We start from the raw sequence: 22,485 nt of genomic DNA on the forward strand, positions 1-22,485 counted from the left end.
GTTGGTACCTCTAAAGAACAGCCTTGTTTTCCCTCAGGTCAATGATCATACTCTTAGTCTCAAGAGAAAAAAGCTGAGGCCACTGACAGAATGGACTGGTTTATTCTGCAAGAGAGTTCTGAGCATCATAGGAACATAATAATTTGTGAGCTAATTATATAATGCTTAATGTGATCATTTCACAGAAAAGCAAACTACTTCCGAAGGACAGAAACCAGTGCAGTGTGGAACTTGGACAAAATATGCAGAAGGAGGCATCTTCACTTCTCCCAATTATCCCAACAAGTATCCTCCTGACAGAGAGTGCGTCTACATTATAGAAGGTGACCAGCCAAAGAATCTTTATATTCTGTCATCAACTGTATTAAAAAAAGTGGTTTATTTTATTATATGTGAAAAATAGGTAAAGCCTATATGCTCATGATAAATCTTTTCAAGACACAAGATTTAGAGAAACTCTACCTCTGCACTTTTTCTTTTTCTTTTTTTTTTGTAAAAAATTTTAAAACTTTGTAGACCATACCAAGAAATATTGGAAAATACTTGATTTATTTCCTGACATCACTCATAAATTAGTTCAGGTGGTAAGTAAGCATGCGTCAATTAGTAATAAACACAGTATAATTTATTTCATGATATTCAGAGAACAACTAGAACCTAAAATGCTGTAACATGACAGAAGAAAGAATATTTTAAAATGAGTTTAAAAAGTGAACACAGGAAATGAAAATACTTTTGACTTTGATATAGGTATTTTAAACTTATCACAACTGAATCAGGGATGACAAGCATAGCTAGGCAAAGTATGGTAAAGAAAGTAAGTCATGCAGAAAATATCCATATAGTGAGTGTAAAAATTATTTTCCATCCAATTGTTCATGAGAAATGAAAATAAATGAAAAAAACCCAAAACCAAAACAAAACCAGGAAAGAATAAACATTAACACCAAACAGCTGTAAGACACAGTTTTTAAAGAGTAGACAGTTGCAGGCATGGAGGTGATGTAAGAAAGGCTAGAGGTGTATTACAAGCAAGTTACGTGGTTTCTTTTCATCAGTCTTAGCACAATGGATATTGAAGGGATTGTTGTACAAATGAATCTGTGGAAAGTAATAGAGATTAGATACTGTCAGAGCTTAGTAGCAGAAAAGATGAATCAGGTACACAATGGTAAGTCATTGGAATCAAGAAGATTCACTCCATGAGTTGTGAATACATGCAGAATACAACACTGACGCTTGTTCTATCCATGCTTGGTTGGACAGAATTATTAACTACAAATGATGGAGCCAGGAATTACAGAAATATTTATTTTTCTAAAGATGCAGGTAGTAGCAAGAGAGATTTCCAAAGGTATGTAGCTGATTCAAATTGAATTAGCTACTTTAGAACCCCTCACTAAGCCCTTTTAGAAACCAGTCTGTCTTTCCAAATCTAGTGCTGAGTTACTAAAAGAAATATATTTCATTAAAACCTTCCAGGGAAATGATGGATAGTGAATGTTGTGTGTATTGTTTAGAAAAAAAAATCACAGCAAAATCACTGAGATCTCTGAATTCCACTTTAGCGCTAGGTAACCTGACTGAAGTCAGAAGTAAAGAGGTGATTATAAATCATGGAGTCAAACAAACCCTTTAAAGAAAATTTATGCTTGTCCAGTCTTCCCACTTGAGCCCAAAATTTAAGCAGATGTATGGTAAACACTTAAGTTCTTTCACAGTTTAGTAATTGATTTAAAATAAAAATAAAATAAAAAAAAGATAAATGTATAGGTTCAATATGTACTACTTAGCATTATATTTTTTGTTACACTTATGTTGCTAGATCCAGGTCTTTTTGTATATATAGATCAGATTATCTTTCTAACATTCTTGTGAGGCTGGGAAGAAGTAAGCTTATTTTATCTCCAAGGAGCTGAAACACAGAGACGTGTTTTATCATTAAAGACAAAGGGTGTGGAAAAAAAGTAAAATATGATCATTTTTGTAAACCCCAGTTCAGTATCTCAGGCCATAACGTGTTCCTCCTCTTAGTAAGAAGGTGCCTGAAAGCCCTTTATTGTAAAGACCTTTGTCTTTATTATAGTAATTAAGTACTTATAAAAATATAGTTAATAAGCTGAAATGTGGCAAAATATGCTGTTACAATAACGTGATTTAGAATAGCCAAATTGGAAATGTCTAAAAACAATTTAGGAACGAAAGGTTTAATCAACCAACTTCAATGATGAAGATGAAATTCCATGTTGACAAGTTTGGAGCAATGTATAGTAAAAAGAATAATCAGGACTCAACAGACATCTTGTTACATTTTATGGGAAAAGTCAATCTGGCAAAAACCAGTTGCACATAATTTCGTACAACACTGATATTTTCTGCTTCCTGTCCAGCCATAACCAACAGTTTGGATTGCAACTGGGTATTTTAAAACCCATGATGATAGCAGTTCTATCAGTATACAATTTGATGAGAACCATGAATATTGCACAACATTTTCAGCTCTGATCTCCCCGTGTCTATTTCTATCTTCTAAAAAGATCAGGAACAGTCATGTCTGAAAAATGTCACAAAAATAAACAAAGATGTAGTAAGATGCCTGAGCAATGATATTTTAAAAAGTGGCAGTTTTCAAAAAAGACAAAAGGACAAACACTGAAGAACAACAAAAATTATTTTGTAATTATAGTCAATTATTTGTCCTTATTTATTCTTTTTACAACATATAAAAATGGCAGAAAATGTTAAAGAAGGCTAGCAAGTGAAAACTTTTCCCCATATCTTTTATATTCTGTGGAACTCATTGGCATGAGATATTGAAGTTAAAGGAATGCAAAAAAAAGGATTAATCATTTTACTAATAGAAATATCCTTGAGGTCAGATAACAATCTATGGAGTGGATAATCCTCCTAATCCAGGACATAAACATCCATTCAATTTTAGAGTAAGACAGAAACATCTCCATATGCATCTTATTCCTATATTTATTATTGAGATTCCAACACGCTTCAAATAGCTTCTGTCTGCTGTTGAATACCAAGCACAAAACTAGGGGGACTGTCGGTATGATTCATAATAGCATTCCCACATTGCTATCTCCCCTTTGTACGTCTTGGAGAGTTCAGCATACCAGGACTGTATATACCATACCAACAGCTGTATGATGTGAGTTTAAATACATACATGAATCACCAGGTTCCTTCCTGCCTGCTTGCTTTCGTTCCTTCATTTTTTGCTATCAAACACAATCTAGGGCAAATTCTGATGGCTTCCCTCAAACACAATTCCTACTGAATTTAGTGGACTTGAATGAGGACTCCAGCATGTAGTGTGTTGTAATAAAATTGAATTTCATCTCATGACAATTTTTTCCCCACATTTCCCCCACATCCCCCTCATCTTAAATGTATGCAAGCCTTTTATAATTTCAAAATTACTTTGGTGAAGTAAAGGAGCTGGCAAAAATTGCCATGATCATAGACTGTGAGTTTCTAAAAGAGAAGAGGATTTCTGACTGCAGAGGCTTCTATCCCAGCAGTCAAAGACGTAAGCAGATCAAACAGCTAGAAGTTTCTTTTTCTTTTCCTTTTTTTTTTCCTTTTCTTCTATTTTAGTAGTAATGATAATTAACTATTGGAACAACTAGGAATACTAAAGTCCAGATTGGATGCCTTTCTAAAAGAAATCCTTTAGGTCATCCAGAAGTCATGGACTCAGTACAAAAATTATTATGCTATAGAGGAGCTCCTGGTGAATCCCATCTTCCTTTCAAAATGCATAGAGAATTTTCTTTCAGTCTTATTGGGCATATAGAAAATGTAGGCAATAGCTGACTGTACACATCAAATTCCCTGTTGGGCCCAATTTCACCCTTGTTTTGCATATTCATGACTCTAACTTGGCAAAATTCACAGCTGCCCAGAACAACCGCAGGAGTGGCAGCATTAGCCTTTGCCAGACTGCAGAAAATTTGGCATGTATGCTCCAAAGGGAAATTTGTACAGGAGATTTTGTAGGAGCAAAGGCTTTTGTTTGTGTTAAAAATATTTGAGGAGTGGGATAGTCATACTTTACACAATATATCTTAAGAATTGGATTGGAAATCCTGTGAGTGAAATACTTGTAAGATGTTATCCATTCTTCAGTTTTTACTAATTAAATGCTTATTTATAAATATAGGTATGGACTAGAATCGCTTTATGGAGATAAGAAATAAATCTTCTACTTTATATGTTTTTGAACATTTAGAGTTAACTCTCTTGGTCTTCCACGTTTTCACTAAAGACCATTAAACTCTTTAATCCTAGATATTTCACAGGGGTTAGGAAACGGTCACGTATCACTGTACGAAAAACCTCTGCTCAAAGTCCTTTTGTATTTCAAAGTGATTTTTGTGTTCAAAAAGTTTTCATCAAAACAAGGAAACGATCCTCTTTTAAAAGGAGGATATAGGTGGCTTTCTTATCAATAATAGCTGGACAACCAGAAAGACCAAGGATTATTGAAAACTATTAGTACTGCAGCAGCTCAAATAGATAGGGGTAGGTGTTGAGTTCAATGTCTTATTTCCATGCAGTATGGTAAATTGAAACAGAGTTTTTGCCTAACTTCAGCTGTCAGTTACACAGACTTAGAGGCTGATCAGAATTAAAACCTTAATTGTGTGTTTTTGCTGCAACTGTTCTTCTACCACAAGTTGGAACCCACTGCTTTTTTTTCATTGAATGTAAAATCTCAAGACAGCACTTGTGTAAGATAATTAGATGAAAAATATGACAAGACATGCAAGCATTAAGTAGTCTTTCCATGGTATTAAACATTTTTGAAGAAAGATAATTGGAAGCTGAATATGGAAGATCTTTAAGATTTGAAGTAAAATAATTTTATGAGACAGCTTCAATATATTTCATTTGGACTTGACAAGAACTTTTCCTAACATTGTAGCCACAGAAAAAGTTCTGAAGATGTGAATGGGCTTGACCTGTGAATAAGGATAGCAGAAATGACCACTTCATCCCTCCTTTTCTGATTAGATGGCCAGATTCCAATCCAGTCTGGAAGAATTGCATATTCTGGGCTTTTTGTTTGTTTTGTTTTGTTTTTCTGTAGCTATACATACATTATTATTAGTCATTATTCTGGACTTGTTCTCACTGTATTTCTGTAAGTTTTACTGTGACCACATTCGCACAAACTTTGTTGCAAAAGCTGTGGCACGAGATGTGTATTTATACAATATCTGCTTGTTTTAGCTTGCATTTGGCAAAGAAACCCTTTGCTAAAGCCGGAGTATAAGTCCAGAACGATACCTTTTTCTTTAAAAGGAAGTTAAATTTGGGAGGTTGAATTGTGTGTTTTCATCCCTTATGGTCATTTCCAGGAAGATTTGAATAATTTTGTTTCTTAGGTAGATTATTGCAAACAGAACATTTAACCTTTAACTCTAAATATCATACAAGATGAAGCACAGAGGTGCATTTAAAAGCACATGATGAAAAGCTGCATGGATGAGTGTATAACTCCCCTTCCTCCCTTTGCCCAATCTTTTGTGATCACCACAGTCTCACAGTTACAGAAACACAAAGTGTTGCATTCCTCGGGAGAGTTAGGAGAAAGGACCTTGTCCTGTTTGGACTAGCTTGCCGAGCAGGCTGGGACACAGGCAGTACCTATACTAATACCTAAAACAGGTCAGGAAATGTTCACTGGCCTTAAGGCTGATAGACACAATCACACATGTACAGATTAACTCCTTTCACCTTCCAAGTCAACAGTACAGATACAATCTGCTTGCTGTGAATTGCCCTTGACTGATGCGAACCACCACATCATGCCTAAGAACGAGTTCCGACAGTTATGACTGGCATGGCCAAAATGATGCCAGGAGGTGATTTTAACATTTGAGGAGTGTGAACGGTCAGTGGTCCAGCCCCCAAACTCATTCCCCAGCCTTGTTTTATTTAGCAGTGGAGAAATAGTGCTAATTAATAGTCAATGCTCCATTCTTAAAGTGGGGCAGCCTCTACACATGGGAGCTTTGGGGGAAAGTAGAAACTCTTTCTTGAGCGCTCCTTGAGCTGATGTGATTCTCTCTGATCCTCTAGCAAGAACTGAGCTTCACTAGGAAAAGCCTTGTTTGACTTTGTTGAAAAATAAATAAAAGCAGAGAAGAGTAAACTATAGCAATATTCTGATCGTAAAACTAGTTTGCAATGTGAGATTGAGAGAGCTACATGGAGGTTGTGGAAATTGTGCAGTTTTTCTCAGGCCATGCTTTCACCGAGTCAATAGATCTCATGCGTAACTCTGTAGACCTGATTCTCTTTTACCCACAAAGACTCCTTTTCTATTATATTGAGGCTATAATTGGCTTTAGGACTCCTTTTCAACACCCAAAATCATACCAAATGACTGAGCTGTAACTCAGAGGGGGCCTCATGCCCATTTTTATCGTATGTTACATGAGTCTTGGATTCAGAGACGACCTGTTAAGGGTTTAACTATGGGCCAGCACTTGTAAGCCTCCTCTTGGTATGAAATAGTCGTGAAGGCTTAACACAGGAAGTTTATAAAGGACAAATGTGTTACGTTAATGTTGTAAGCCATTTTTGAAACAGGTATATCTTTGTTGCTGTGGAAAGCAGAGCAGCCATACATTGTGGTATGATGCTGTTTGACACTAACAATACTAGCACAATTCATCTTCATATCTAGTTTGCAACATTAAAACATTACAATAAAGCTTTAGGTAGCTTAATAGCATAATATTTGAATAGTGAGGATATAAGATTTTCAAGCCTTAATGAGCATTCTTAAGATTACCTAAAGCGTTGTCAGGGTGGAGTTTCTGATACCTGACCCTACAGTCCCTAGGTGAATGATGAGTAGTTCTCAACAAATCTCCTTAAATGGAATAGGAACATACAAAATATGATCCCAGATTGAAAGGTGCAGATTGCTCTCTTCTGCCCTAGTAGTGCTTAGTTAAGTTTAAATCAATATTTGTTATAAATATATGAAGTCAAGGGTAGAAACAGCTGAATAAAATTAATCAGTGATGTCTTCCAGTTATTCAGTCTTTTACTATAATCTAAAAGATCTGGTCTTCACACCCCACTAAGGGTAACATTAATAAGATCTTCTTTACAAGCTTTATTATCTGATTTTAATTTTGTAAGTTTTTTTCAAAGTAGTTTAATTTCCATGGACTGTGAATTTAGTGCAATTATATGTAAAGTTTTAGGTTTTGATTTTGCTATTGAATTTGTATGGGCATAAAAATCACAAATTTCCTGTAAATTGGTACAAATAACAACAAGCCAATAGTAAGTACTTCACTAAATGTGAATTTCTTCAAATTGAGAACAGTAGATAAGGTTTCTTTCTTATGTTAAATTAAATATTTCAGTAAATATCAATCACCTAATTATATTAACACTGAAAGTAAAGCTATTAAAATAATATTTCTTCTCAAATAACATGTTTTATTAACTTACTTCTTCAATGCTTCTTATAAAATGAGGTTGTATTTATTTACATGAAATAGCTGTAATTGGGATCTGACTGTGTGCTCTTATGTAAAGATTATAAGATTTACCTACTGTCTTCTTATTTAGTTCATTTTCAATAGTCTCCCTTCTTATGGGAGTAATGAGCTCATCCCAAAAGCTTCAATTTAAAACATTTCAAAATACATAGAAGATCTAGCGTTCTGGTCACACTGAGAAGTTTTCCTATTATTCCTGAGGAAAGAAACAGAAGGATACTGACTGCTGGAGGGGCAGCAGTTTCCATGTTAAATTTATGCACTTGGCTTGGAGTTTGATCTTGCATGTTTTCATATGAAAAGAATGGTAACTCAGGCACAGCTCATAGCAATTTCAACCTCTTCTAATATATGTAAAGTGTAGGACATGATCCCATGAGAGGATCCAGCAGCCAGTGATACAACAAACCCTTGTCTTAGCAGAAGGCTTTGTCAGCAAAACCTGTATCACACCATGATCTAGACACTGAAGGCATACATTTTTTTGCTATGGACAGGATTAAGCGTAGGAACAGTGCACCCCAAGGATGCTGCATCTGTTAAAATTTGTAGACAAAACCATGATATTTTTTACTCCTTTTAAGAAAATACTATAGTTCAACCAGTAACTATTTTGCTTTGTACAGGAGATGCCCGGGAATATTTGTTTTAGAGATCATTCTGTCACTAACCTTAGTATCTATGAATAAAGATAGGTTTTATGTCTAATTAAGTGACCACTATAAAGTTTTTTCAAGGTTTTCAGTCGAATATTATTTGCTCTTTAGTTAGATGTTAATTTTGCTTCATTGTTATCTAGTTTCTTAAGTGAGAATTCACTACACTTGTTCTTATGTTTCAAATGAGATAAGTAATTCTGAGTATAAACAATTACACTCAAGCTTGTCATTGACCGCAATACAGAATTTGTCCTTCTTACTATACCACAGTTCTGATCAGTTTTTTCTTCACCTTTGTGAGCATTAGGTAAAAAAATTCTGATTTTTTTCCCAAATATAAGAAAATTTCCCCAATATTCCCCCCCCCCAATATAAGAAAATACTGTTTTTTCAGATGCATAATTTACTTAGAAAGAATTTGTGTTTGAACGAATTTTTCCTAAACTGTATTTTGCTTTACATCATAGATATCTCTCTCAGTTTTACTAAGAACTGCTGTCATGAGCACTTTTTTTAAAGGCAAATAACAGACAAGTAAGCTGATGGTGTAAAATCTATAAAAATATAGATGTAGTAATTTTCAAACAAGTTTTTAAGCAAAACGTTAAGATGCATACAAAATTGATATATTTGATTTTCTTTAATTTTTTTTTAGGTTTGAGGGGTCTTGGTTTAGAAAATAATAAGATAATTTTCTTTTCATCTCTAGCTGCCCCTAGACAATGCATTGAACTACACTTTGATGAAAAATATTCCATAGAGCCTTCTTGGGAGTGTAAATTTGACCATATTGAAGTACGAGATGGACCTTTTGGCTTTTCCCCCATCATTGGACGTTTCTGTGGACAGCAAAATCCACCTGTGATAAAATCCAGTGGCAGATTCCTATGGATTAAATTTTTTGCTGATGGTGAGCTGGAATCTATTGGGTTTTCTGCTCGGTATAATTTTACACCTGGTGAGTACAAACCATCACACTTTTTGATAGAAAAAGCTTAGCAGTAACTTTGCTAATGATGTATAATTGTGCTATTGAATAATATCTTTAACTGGGACTGTGTTTATTATCAAGGAAAGTATTAGCAGATAGGAAAATGATAGAAGGTATATATATCTTTTGCATAACAAGTAAGGCTTATTCAAGGAATAAATTTTCAATGCAGTTTTGTCCAAGATGCATATATTCAGCCTCAGCAGTTTTTAAAAGAATTGTTTTCAATCAAATTCTATTATAGAAAATAATTCAAAATGTTTCATGGGAAGTTATGTGTTTTATCGTTGATTGTTACACTCTGCAGCTTTTCTTTCAAAATGATCATTGATAAAGTATTCTAATAAAAAAATGTAATTATCTCAGAAAATTCCATCATCGCTTTTCCACTTCACCAATCATTTCCCCAACTGAGGAGTGGAATAGTTCTCCCTTTTCAATAAAGCAAACCATTACAAGTATTGCCAGAGGAAGTGTGAGGTTCAAATAGTAAAATGTATTAAATATTTTTCTAAAAAAGATGTAAATCTTAATTTTAATTGTACAATTATTCCTTGTCACTTAAAATTTAATTCATTAAAATAAAACAAAATTCATAGTCATATTTTCCATTAATACTCCTCCTCCCCCCCTCCCCCCACTTATTAACAAAAGATTGCTGTTTTTAAATTTCATTTTTGGCTGCAGCTACACTATACTGCACTGCACTGCTGGATTTGACGTAGTTCTGTACCTTCGTATGTATTGAGTGATGAGTCATACCTTAATACAGCTCGCTCTAAAGCACTGTAATTATTATGTAATTTTGTCAATTATGTCACTATTGTTTCAGCTAAATGGTTGTATTAGGTGGAACAATATTCTTCGGAATATCTGCTAAAATTAACAGGCCCCCAATTCTGCTTGCTTAATTATTCCAGTAGCATCATAGAAGATAGCAGGACTACTTGAATGTTCCTCTATGTGGTTTTCTTTCCCTAATGCAAGAAAAATAGTTATAAAATTACCCAGCATAGTTCAATTTTCTTTTAAGTCAAAGACACTGTCTTCCAGAGGGTAAACATATTTAGAAGATTCAAACAGCAACAGAACATAGAATTTCTGTAGCAAATAACCTGATAGTCAGATATATGTATCTATTGTAAATGCAAAGACAATGGACAAAATTTTACTATATCCACACATGCTTGTCGCTGAAAAGTGAGTTAAATTCGTATCTCTCATTTACCATGGCTCTGTGGGCTTTTGCCATTTTCCTCCCCACCTCTGCCAAAAGTTCTTTGCTTTAGATTTCATGTCCTTCTTGTTTCAAAGGGTTATGTATTATGGTTGAAAAGATGTTCAGAGCACAAGCTGCAGCTTATTTTGTCTAAAAAACTCTCAAGTGAAAAACAATTTCATGGACCATGTCTTATCCTTGTTCCTTTTCTACTGGTGTAAAGGTGGCTTTCTAGACAGAGATCAATGCTGGTAAATTGCTATAACAGTATAAATTATTCCAGACTTCAGATGGAATAGCTATGTCTTTTTTCTTTTTTTTTTTCTTTTTTCTTTCTTTTTCTTTCTTTTTTTTTTCCTCCATAGATTTCAATAGGAATCTCTGCAAACGATAGAGGGTTTCTAGGTATATTGGCCGAAATGAGAATATGATTAATCTGACAAGTGCGAAACAGCACTGCTGCCTTCTTGATCACCAGTAACAGGAAGCAGTTCTCATTCCGCATTATTACTTGACCAGTCCTTTATTATGTAGGCATGGATAAGGCTTGACATTTTGATATCTGTTGTCCAAATGTGTGCAGTGGGAGGTGTCACTGTCAACTCATCAAAAAGAATGATGGCTTTCAAGAGTGTATAAGAGAGTAGCATAGAGAGGAACTGCCTCCAGAAATTATCACCTAAACCATCTAGATCCATCTTGGGTAGTGACAACTTATGAAATTAAATTATGAACAAAGGAGAGATCAGAAGAAAATTTTCAGCTAACCTCTCTTTAAAGAACATCAAGAAAATGATCCAAAGCAAACACTCATTTGGAAACTATTGGTGTGTAGAGCAGCTGAACACTCAGAGGAGATGCAGTTTGTTGCATCCATCTCAATGGGCACAAGCAGCACACTCTGCCTAACTGAAGCCTGCATAGGAGGCTTTCTCCAACCCAGTGACAAGTGCAACAGAGCTATTTCTTTAGTACCAGCAGTCTTTGATGTTTCCTACCTGTGTGGTCTCCACTCACCCCTGAAATGTTCCTCAGTTGCCACTTTTGCATTTGATATCTTGATGGGGCTCTGCTTTGTTGATAAAGACAAGAAATGTGATGTTGAATGTGTGGGTGTGTGGCAAGATTTAAAAAAATTAAGTAAGTAAATTTGACTAAATTGAAGCTGCAACCATTTATTATTATTTGAATGGTACCCGGAGAAGCAGGGAAAGAAATTATTTACTATGTCTCCAGGGTGTACAAAAACAGCTAACTGGATGAAGTTGAAAAAAAGATCAATTAAGGTATCAGGAAAAATGTTTCAATGAAGATCTGTTACTCTGTGCAAATGGAAAGAGCCCTGTCACCTGAGGCATTTTAAAACTAGTTTGGACTAAGCCCTAAAAAAAGAAATTTTATAGAACAATCCTAAGGAATAAACTAATATTTTGCAATTACTAGAACTTTTCTGTTTAATAATTTCTTTGACTCCTTGGTATTGAAATGGTTGGAACTCCATCCACAGATGCAAAAGTCCAGTGGAGTTTCAACAGTCTCTCAACAGGTTGGAATTTCAGGCATCTTGAAACAAACATAATTCTTTTGCTGTAAATTCTGTCCATTTAAATAGATGTCTTTTCAGAGCACTTTTCAGCACTCTAAAAGGTGAGATCTAGCAGAAGAAACTTTAATGACAAATCCAGAACTACACACAAAACCAACACAAACACACCCAGTAAGTGGTAAAACTACTGCAAATTTTGCAAAAATGTTCCTTTTTAAGAGAATAATTTAGGTTTTAATTTTTGTGATTTTATAAATTATAGGATTAAGCAAGATGTGGTTGAATGAAGCTGTATGTATGATATAAGGATAGACTATTTCAAATGTCAAAACTCTGGGTTAAGGAAAGAAATTGCCTTTTTTCTTTTATATTATTACAGCTGAATACCAATAATAACCAGATGCAATTTGGGTGTAAAGTACGTTTTCAGCCATTTTGTATACATGAGAGTTTATAAGCAAAACAAACCATATTTACTCTTTATGTACTACTCTAATTTTATTTTTTATTGTTAAATAAATGGAACTATCTGAACCTATGAAACCTTCATAAATGTATGCAAACATTTTGTTGTTTTTTGGCAAATCTCATGCGTAAAAGAAATAACATATCAGACTACAATATTTTCAGGTTGCTCTGGTTCATTTTGAATGCAAATATGGTTGGCTAGGGAAAGACACATGAGACAAGTCACATGATAATTCTTTCTTGCTCTTGTTTTATCATTCTTTGGGCCACTGAAAGGCCTACGCTTGAAATTTCATTTCACATCTCTGGGCCCTTGGACTCAGTCTGTTACCCTCTTTTTTCCTAAAAGTTCTATCTCAAAAGCATTTTCCAAAATGGTGTTGAATCGCTGTTTTGTGTAGAAAAATTCAAGTATTACTTCAGGGGGGCTTATTCTTGACAATCATTCTTTAAAATGAGTCAATTTTTTAGTGTAGACAAGGATTCAGACAGAGAGAGGATATGTTTATTTGAGCTTTCTTACTCAGCTAGAATAATCAGATTTCTGTTTATCCTGGTCCTTGATTTTGCAGGACAGTGGCTTAAGATAGCACATCATTACTTTCAGTTCCTTCACTTAGTAGAAGCCATCTGTGTTTTTATTTAGCCTCATTAATATAAAGGTCAGTCAGTAATGTTTTCTGTTCAACTGCCTGATAATGGAAAAAGAAAAAAAGCTTTATACTCTTATGTCCCAAAAAATGGAGTGTAAAACACCGTCTAATCAGAATAACAGTACTTTTACATCCCCATTGCAGTGGTACAAGTAGCTGTAGAATGTCAGACTAATAGAATAATGACATCATCTATCTCGGGGGGAAAAAAAAAAAAACAACCCAAATTCTTCCTGATTGGAAAATTTCCATATTTTAGGATTGATGAAAAATTTATTGTGAATTTATTAACTTCAATCACGGTTCTAAAGAACTTAGATAACATATTGTCAAATTATTTTGCCATCTAATGTCCATGTCCTGCCTTGTGTGTATTTAAGGAAGGGGTATTTCCCAGGCATCTGGGACAGCTGAATACTTGTGGGAGCTTGCTCACTTGCTTTTATTTATTTGTTTATTTATTTTGCTGTTCTCTTCTGAACTTGGTGTGATTGCTTCTAAGTTAACATCAGCAGTGACAACAACTTTTAACCAACTTGTAATCCAGTTCAGTTTTTTGAGAAACAATAAACAATCTCAGAGCCATGCAACTTTGAATGAGTCAATTTTTTTCCTTTGGGATCAGAATTGGTTTGAAATTATGAGAAATTACTCATTATAACTCTTTGTTTGAACTTTTGAGCCAGAACCTTCTAATGTTTTAAAAAAAAAAGAAGTGTGAATTTGTTTTATTTATTGAGATTTCTAGCCCTTGGCACTTCAAATTCTTATAAGCACCTTCCTTGGGTTATGAACTTTTACTCTGTTCATACAAGTGCACAACAGTCAGGTACTTCATTGCTGTTTACAGTGTATTAGGGCATCTGGTCTTGTAAATAAGAAGGAATTTCACTGTAATGTCTAGGATGATGTATTTGCATGTTACATTGAAAATCATGATCAGCTACATAAATATTGTCTTTTCAAGGGAATTTGATTTGTGCTGTGCTGTTCTATAGATTCCATTAATTTACAGGAACTGTAGGATTAGGCCCAGAGTATTTCAGTACCATAAATGTGAGAATGTAATGGGATAATACGTTTATTTTAAATTTCAAGTGAAAGATAATTCCTTATGTGGCACAAATGAGTGTCTAAAAGATCTCATGGGATTCTCAGGTCCCATATTACCTCTTGGTATCACATACTTACATTTTTCTTTCTACAGTACCCAAAAGGCAGCTACAGAACTTCCTGGTTTAGAAATCCCTATGTGCTGGGAGTATCATATTACCAACAGAAAAAAGTTGAACACTTACGTTCCTACCCTGTTGAGCTTTGTTGTAAAAGTAAGAGCAATAGAAATATAAGATATAGTTTTAAGTATTCTAACACTGGAAGAAAGAAAAAACCCAAGAGCTGCATTAACTAGGGACATTAGAGTTGCATTTGTATTGGCTGTGTATGAATATCGGAGTGAAGGGGCTTTCCAAGTCATGTAGTCTTGTCTCTCACACAGGGACTGCAAGCAGCAAGTTTCCAATTAATGTCATAAATGTTTAAATTCATATCCCTCTATTGATAGATCTTTAAAGACTTTCAGAGTTAATTTTATTTGGGTATTTTCTGTTTCAGCCATTCTTATGGAAGACCTGTTCCACGATCCAAATTATTACGACTGTTCTTCTGATTTCTTACCTAGAATTATTCATAGCCACCTTATGTCTTTGTCTTCTTATACCAACATTACATGTTAGCTTTGAAACCTCTTTTCCCACCAGGACTATATGCCACTGCGTCATGAGCTTAGAGATGGCAGTCATCTCTTTTTTAAGATGTCGGTTTGCTTGTCTACACAAGCCAAATCCTTGTACTGTGTTTTTATGCCACAGGCTCTTTGTTCCCCCTGCCATCAGTACCACCCCTTCTTTCTCCAAGAATCTCTTCTCTGTATCCATTCCACAACAAACTGAACACAGACTTCTACAGGTGGTTTACTACGATATTGTACTGCAGTACAGGTACAAATAATTCTTTTCTATCTCCACAGGAAATACCTGTCTTGATATGTAGGTGATGTCACCAATAAAGGTGATTATGGTGTTGCATTGCTAAATATTATTTACAGAGGAACCACATTTCTCTGACAAAAAGTCTGTCTTTTTGGAAACACCTCGGAGGAACCTTTAGGAAGCTTAGATGTGCGTTCAAAAATAATACTAGAAACACAACATTTTTAGATTAAGCTGCGTTTTTACAACACCATTGTCATAATTCTTAAAATAGTTTATATTATTACTTGTTACAGAACAATTAAAACTAAATCCTAGAGGCAGGAGAGGATTTTCCTTAAATATTGTCCTTTTCTTATGCTCTTTCTCCTAAGGATACACTTTTGGCTTTATGCAAATACTATACTGAGTTAGCTTAACCTTAGGTCTGATATAGAGTGATTACCCTTTGCTTTAAACACTTGCAAAATGTGGAAATAACCAGTGAGCCCTGGGCATTTGTTTTCCCTATTAATTCTTGATTTCTCTTTAATGTTTGTGAAACACTTGGAAATGGCAGAACAGGGAAGATAATATGGAATTTGTACTGAACAGAAAGCCTGGGTAGTCATCTTCCACAAGTGTTTGGAAACACCTCATTTACAATGAGGATTTTCACTAGTAATATGCATATTCAGAATAACATCTCCAAAACCTGTTGTTTAGTATCTTACTTGGTATTTCTCATTCAAACATTTTAACACCTATTTCTTCATGGAAAAAATGAGAAACTTCATGCCTTATATGTAATGAGTAAGGAGTTTTTGAATACTCTTCAAAGTTGTTCCAGATCATCTGACTTCCTTATCTGGCAGATTTTCTAAATAGCTCTTACTGGGATGCACTTCTGGCTGACTGTGTTGTGGCCTCATCCTGGCGACACTGTTGTCTGTAATAGTTTCTCTTAGTGACCTTGGCGATGTGGATGTCTGCAGAGATTCTGCTGACATTGAAGCAATTCTTTTTCTTTACTTACCCATTCCTTAAGCCGTTGAATTTTCATCTTCATGTATTGTATCTACAGGTTTCTGAGGTGTTATGGGTATAGCCAATAAATCTTGACAATCCCCTCAGTGCTTTTGTCTAATCAGCATGACTGTGCCCCTTCTGTTAGGCAGAGAAACTATTTTTTATCCTAGCCACAGAGTTGCAAGTGGTCTGATTCTTTAGCTGTCCATATAGAAAATGATGCTTTTATGTTAGATACAAAACCATGTTTATATCACTTCTTTTCAGTTACCCGTATTTGTTAATTTGATATTTGCATAGGTTCAGGTAACTGTGATTGTTGATTTTTTTGTTATCATCTGTTCATTTAATGAAGTATTTCTCAATTCTAACAGCAATAAATAAGGATCTTTATTGACATATTTAGCTTTCCTTAACAGATTTTTTACTCTTTGAATAGTGCTTCTAGCTAATTCTCCTTAAAGAAGTGCACACAAACCCTTGTTAGGAAGCTCCCATGTAACTAATAAAAAGAGTTCTTGCCCAATAATTAGTAGCTCTGATTCTGTACACTGTAGTCTTTGGAAAAGTCAGTCATGTTTCCATTTCTAGAATTGAATATTTTTGCAGTATGCAATGGTTAGTAAATTAGTAAATATGTCAAATATAAAATATATCCTCTCTCAGCCTTTGTTGTGTATACTCACAACTGTTTAGCATTGGTTCATTTTCTGAGGGTAGTATTAATATTTTTTGTAAAGAGGTCAATCCAGAGAGTCTCTTTTGCTTACTGAGGTTAATGTTATTGAATATTGTTTTGTGTATTTGTAGTTCTCGTAGGTGTATGTTGTCACCTTAATATAACTTTTGTGATATTGATGGCTATGACCAATGTTGATTTGTTTACTGTCTGTTGAGAAATGCAGACTATGTCGTTCTTTCATCTCAGATATCACATTCGAGCTTCTTTCGTGCTCAGGTCTAAAAGTAATGTTGTTCTTCCTTCAACTCTGATAGAAATTTTGTCCTAACTATTTTGTAAATAAACTTTTAGCTGGCCCATTAGAGTATCTATGCCTTTTACCTGTCTTCTCTTTCTCTCTTATTATGTGATCTCAAATATCATACTGCTCTCATGGGGTAGAGAAATACTATCATGCATAGTCTTTTCCATGTGGGGATAGAGAAATACTATCATGCATAGCCCTTTCCAATGTGAGGAAGAGAGATATGAAGATTTCTGTGAGAGGTAGATGGCATCTGTATGGTTGATTCTAGCCAATGTATGTAGTGCTAGACACAAACCTGGTAGAAAATCAAGAGCTTGAATCAAGCCTCCTAACACTCAGACTTACTCCTATCTGTTTTTTCTCTTTCTTTCTTTCACTCTCTCTCTGTACAATTATAACCTACCTCAAGCTACTGACAAGCTCTTTTTGTCATATATGCCTTTACCTTAAACATACACTAAGGAGTTATAAACAAACCTCATCTCAGTAACGTTAACTGATGTTATGTATACAATAAATGCAGGTATGTTATCCTAAAACTGATCACGACCAATTTAGGAAGTAAGAAGTTGAATATTTTAAGTCCAATCTTAAAAAACCCTAAACTTTAAAATATGGAAATCTATAATGAAGAGGTATATAATAGTAATAATGGGTTCATGCAAGAGACACCTGCTTATTGTGAGTGTTGTTTAACGTTTGTGAATACTGAGTAGATTAAAGGGGTTTTTTCCTTGTATTATTAATTCACATTATGTAGAGATATTCCTTTAAAATCTCATAAGTAGCATATTCTTCTGGTCAACGGGGTAAGGTTGACAAAAAGTTCAGCCACCCAATACAGGATGCCACAAGTATCTGACATCCCTATTTAAAGTTTCAGAATTTGCCTCCTGTAGTCTGTTTCTATAATGTCAAATAATGTAATTTACACTGTATCTTGTAGATGTTTTATTAGTTAGCTTTGAAATAAAAAAAAAATTGTCACATCATTTTCATTCCTGCAAATCTTTGAAATCATCTTTACATGCAGAATACCACTAGCACAGCTAATGTTTTTCTTTTGTTTGGAAAAACCAATAAGGGATTTTTGTTCAATTTATGTTCAATGTGTAGATGTTTTCAATTTGCACATGTTTTTTATTGTGGCAAGTCCAAATGCTAGGTGTCTTTATGTTTTTCTCTACAAAACCTGTTCATTTCACTAAGGCCCTTGGGCCAAGTAAGAATAACAGCTACTATAATTTAATACTGTAATCCATCAAAAATCTCTGAAATTACTTTCTGATATGCCCAAGGATAATTCCAAAGAACAGTTGCTTAAGCTTACTATATTCAAATGCTGCACTGACAAGACACTAAATCTAGTCCCAATTTAGCAAAGAACTTCAGGAAGCCTACATTTAAGTACGTGCCTAAATCTGGGCAATCTCTAAGCTTGTGTACTTACTTAAAGGTAAGTACATTTAAATACTGTCCTCTACCTTTTCATCTATTGAACTAAGTCAAAATGAAATATTTGGTTATTTTGGAGAACTGAACTAGGACTTCTTCAACTCCTTTAATTAATTAAAAATTACTTTTCTACCTTTACACAAATTATGTGGCAGATGTATAACAAATCAGTGTTTGTCTATTTGATCAGTACCACACTAATATAGCTTTAAGTAGGCTCAACTTATTCACTCACTCCCAGTTTTCACTTGTTTTCATATTCTGTTACAGTAAGTTGAGTTTTTGATGGAGTTAGAACATCATGATTAGTGATTTGTCTGTCTTCCTGTGCTATTCTTCCTCTAGGTATCCTTGTCCCTGAAAAATCAGCTTGGAATAATCTGAAATGAAATTATTTTCTGTATGTAAAAATGTACAATTTTCTTCAACCATGTTTAGAACTGAATTCATTCAGATAAGTTTTTTGGTCCAACTCAGTTTGTCAATCAGATTTACAAGTTGTAAAATGAAGTGATACTAGTTCTGCAACCATTTGCAATGAGTACTGGTTCCGCTCCTTGGATTTTAAATTTTAAACATAAAATAAAGTTTCCAGTAGATTTTTACTATATTCCCACTAGTTAAACTTGTGATAGTGAATCCATTGCCAAATGGGCTTTTTGAAATAAAAATGGAGCAGTACTTAAGGATAGTTTTTTGAAAGGGACAATTATTTATTGATAGGAAAAGAGGCCTGTGATTTTTTGTGTTATCATGTGTTCTTTTCTCTAAAATTAGAAGTTAAGCTTCCAGACAAAATCTCCACAAACAAGAGATACCTAGGGAAAGCCAAGATGATCTTTAGTATCTTGCTCCTTCTGTAAAATCTAATCTCCTTACTGTAGCTGATTTTGGAACTCAACAGAAGCCAGGATTGAGGAGTAGTTGCCTTTGTCGCACACCTTTCCAATAATGAAGGAACTCAGATCTCTTGAGCCTGAGCTAGCTTAGCTGCTGATCTTCCAAAGAATGGCGTCTGTCTTCCATACTGTGTGTCGTTTGTTGGCAGCTATGACTATTTATCACTAGTTTATTTACTTCTTATTCATTTATTCAGCAATCTGCAGACATTTAGAAGCACCTACCTTCTCTGTTCATTTATTTTCTCAATTCATTTAGGATGAAGTATAAAGACATTTAGGTGGTGAGACATCTGTTGAAATAAACAATCATTTAAGCAAAAGAACTGGATTTAGAAAGATTCAAATTTAAGTTTATTTTCTTTGTGGACCTGGCACTTCATTATCTTTCAATTACATTTTTCATATTTGTATTGTCTGCCTTTTCTTCCCCCTTTAACTAAAAAAAACCCCAACAACATGATTGTTTGCTATAAATTGCATTATATTAATAAAAGTGTGATATTTTTATTTTATTACTATAAGGAAATATTTAAAACTACTTTCAAAACTTGCATTTATAATTACTGAATGAAGACTACAACATTCCTTAACCCCTCTTGTCTTCGTAAAGTTTTAAACTTTTTTCCCAAAGTGGTTTCGCTGCAGTCCAGTGTTTATTTAACTAGTATAATCTGATGCATAAAAGCATTATCTACAACTTCATACAATACAGAAAAGATTTCAGCTAAACAGACAAAATTATTCTCTGGTTTAAGAATGAGACTTCTATTCATACCAATGAAGTTGGATGCACAGTCAGGCAGGCTGGGTTTAGTCTTGTATTTGTGTCTGCCATGATATATCCAATCTGATTTAAGAGTGCTTTGCAATCGTATGGACTGTATAGTCTAACTGAGAACCTTTCATTAAAAAGATGGTAGTCATTCATAATCAAATCAGGTACCATTACTGTTAGCAAAATTACTTCTGCCCTTAGAGAGCAATTCTCAAGACAGACATTTTCTGTTTCTTATTAAAAATGCATGACATAATAAATACCACAAATATTCAAGTGAACAAATATCTTTTCAAATAGAGAGATCCAGTGCCCTCAAATTATTCTTGCTCTGAAGACCCTTCTCTATTATGTCAAATGCACATTATTTACATGATCACAGCATAGTCTGCAATTCACTAGGTAAATGAGTGTCTGACATTAGTGTTTCCTCAAATAGATTTGTAGAGGAGAATTTAACTTCAGTGAGACAAAATGTTTTGGTGTGTGCTACACAGTCTAAAATGGACTTTTGATTAAAATTTTTTTTAATGTTTAGGGTGACGAGATCTACCAAACAATTGAGAATGCCATTGAAAGGAATAAATTCATTGCAAAATTGTGAAAATAAGTAAGCAAGTACTTTTGATCAACATTTTAAAAATATTGCTTCAGAGATTATTACACATTAGATACGCAGAAAGTTTATTTGAATACTTTGATGTCAAAAGACTACATCTAATATCCAGCAATTTGTGTTAAGAAAGATTGCTTGAGTCATGAGTAAGATGATGAGAACAGAATTGCCAAATATTTTCTGAGAATTCAGATTCAAATAAACTGATGTCTGTGACACATCCATTATTAGAAATTTGTACTAGCATGACAGAAGCAGGCAGTGTGAAATGTGTTATTCTAGTCACATATCAGTCCCATAGATGACACCGAGAAGCCAGAAGATGTTGTGTAACAGGACTTACAAACATCATTTGCCAGATGTTATCTGATAGTTGAAGCTCAAGAGACAATGTTATCAAATCTGCTGTTTGCAGTATGTGGGTTAATAAAAGATTGTATGATACCACTTCTTGTTTTCTCTTGACTTTTTCCTTTCTTCCCTTTCCTGTAGCTCATTTCTCAACTCTATGTGAAAATTAATTTTAAAAGAGAATGCAGAAAATTATTATTAAAAACATTTCATTCTTTAATACTGATTTCATTATGTGGATTAGACAGTTGGTTATTAACTGTTATCAACTACAAAGTTCATATTGAAATTATATAAAATAAGTTTATAGGTTGGTTTTTTTTTTTAATAAAATGCATACTGGCTTAGTAGTTTAAAAATCAGATTTGGGGAATTTGAATCTTTGTAATTGTATGTGCTCTCCCCACAAGAATAATTTGTAGCATTAATATAGTTGTTTGTATTCCAGAATATTGCATATCAGTGATATTCCAATATACATATACATCAATGATTTACCAAGTACTTTGAAATGAAAGGTTTTTATATATGGGGGTTTTTTTAAATCACTAGAGCTTTAAATGACTCTTTCAAATAAAGCTAGGAAAAATCCTGCTGTTTGGCAGTCAAAAGCTTGATCTGGTCAAATGAAATTTAATTATTATCTGCTCGTTGGATAAGTGGCTGACCCATACTTAAAAATCCTGAGTGCTGTGACTGACCATCATGTTTGACCTGCTGCTGCTGAAAGTGAAAGCTGTCCTGATACCTCATTTCTTCTAAATATTACCACATCAATGGAAGAACTAGACAATCTTTAACCAGTACCCACTTTGCTGTTCTTTTCCCAGTCTCTTCAGCCAGTTAATGGTAATATTGGATACGGTATAAAGTAGACGTAAGGACTTATGAACACCATGTTTCCGAAGTGTGATTCGATGAATCACAATGGCTTTTTCATGGTGAATGTGATGCAAAAAAACAGTTTTCATTCTCTGTATGAGGCTGAGCCAGTCAATCAGTGTAGCACTCAATAAATAAGTTGCTAAATTCAACTCAGATTGTGGTCCTAAACCTGCTTCTGTTAGAATCAATATTAAAACTGTGAGTAAATCCAGTGGAAATCAGACTGGTAGCTTTTGAATAGAGGAGAAAAACTGCAAATCTGTTAAATTCTATGGAAAATATAAGTTTTTAATCTAAATTCCCAAGTTATGATAATAGAATTAAAAATTTACTAATCTATATTGAATATAATCACTCTTTAGGGATAGCTGGATCTGGAGTTTCTGGGATGAGGAAAAGTCAGCAGTAACTGAGTTTTTATAGATAGACATCT

At 34.2% G+C, this 22,485-nt stretch overlaps 1 protein-coding gene across 1 annotated transcript in view; it reads left to right on the forward strand.

The window, feature by feature from the left end:
• The window catches only part of NETO1 (neuropilin and tolloid like 1), a 68,214-nt gene that overhangs the window by 5,214 nt on the left and 40,515 nt on the right, over positions 1–22,485 (forward strand). The window contains exons 3-4 of the mRNA XM_075495672.1: positions 186–323; positions 8,913–9,161. Coding sequence (XP_075351787.1) covers positions 186–323; positions 8,913–9,161 — 387 coding nt within the window. The remainder of the gene's footprint in view (positions 1–185; positions 324–8,912; positions 9,162–22,485) is intronic.

Source organism: Mycteria americana, chromosome 2, assembly GCF_035582795.1.
Source record: "Mycteria americana isolate JAX WOST 10 ecotype Jacksonville Zoo and Gardens chromosome 2, USCA_MyAme_1.0, whole genome shotgun sequence".
Taxonomy (NCBI): domain Eukaryota; kingdom Metazoa; phylum Chordata; class Aves; order Ciconiiformes; family Ciconiidae; genus Mycteria; species Mycteria americana.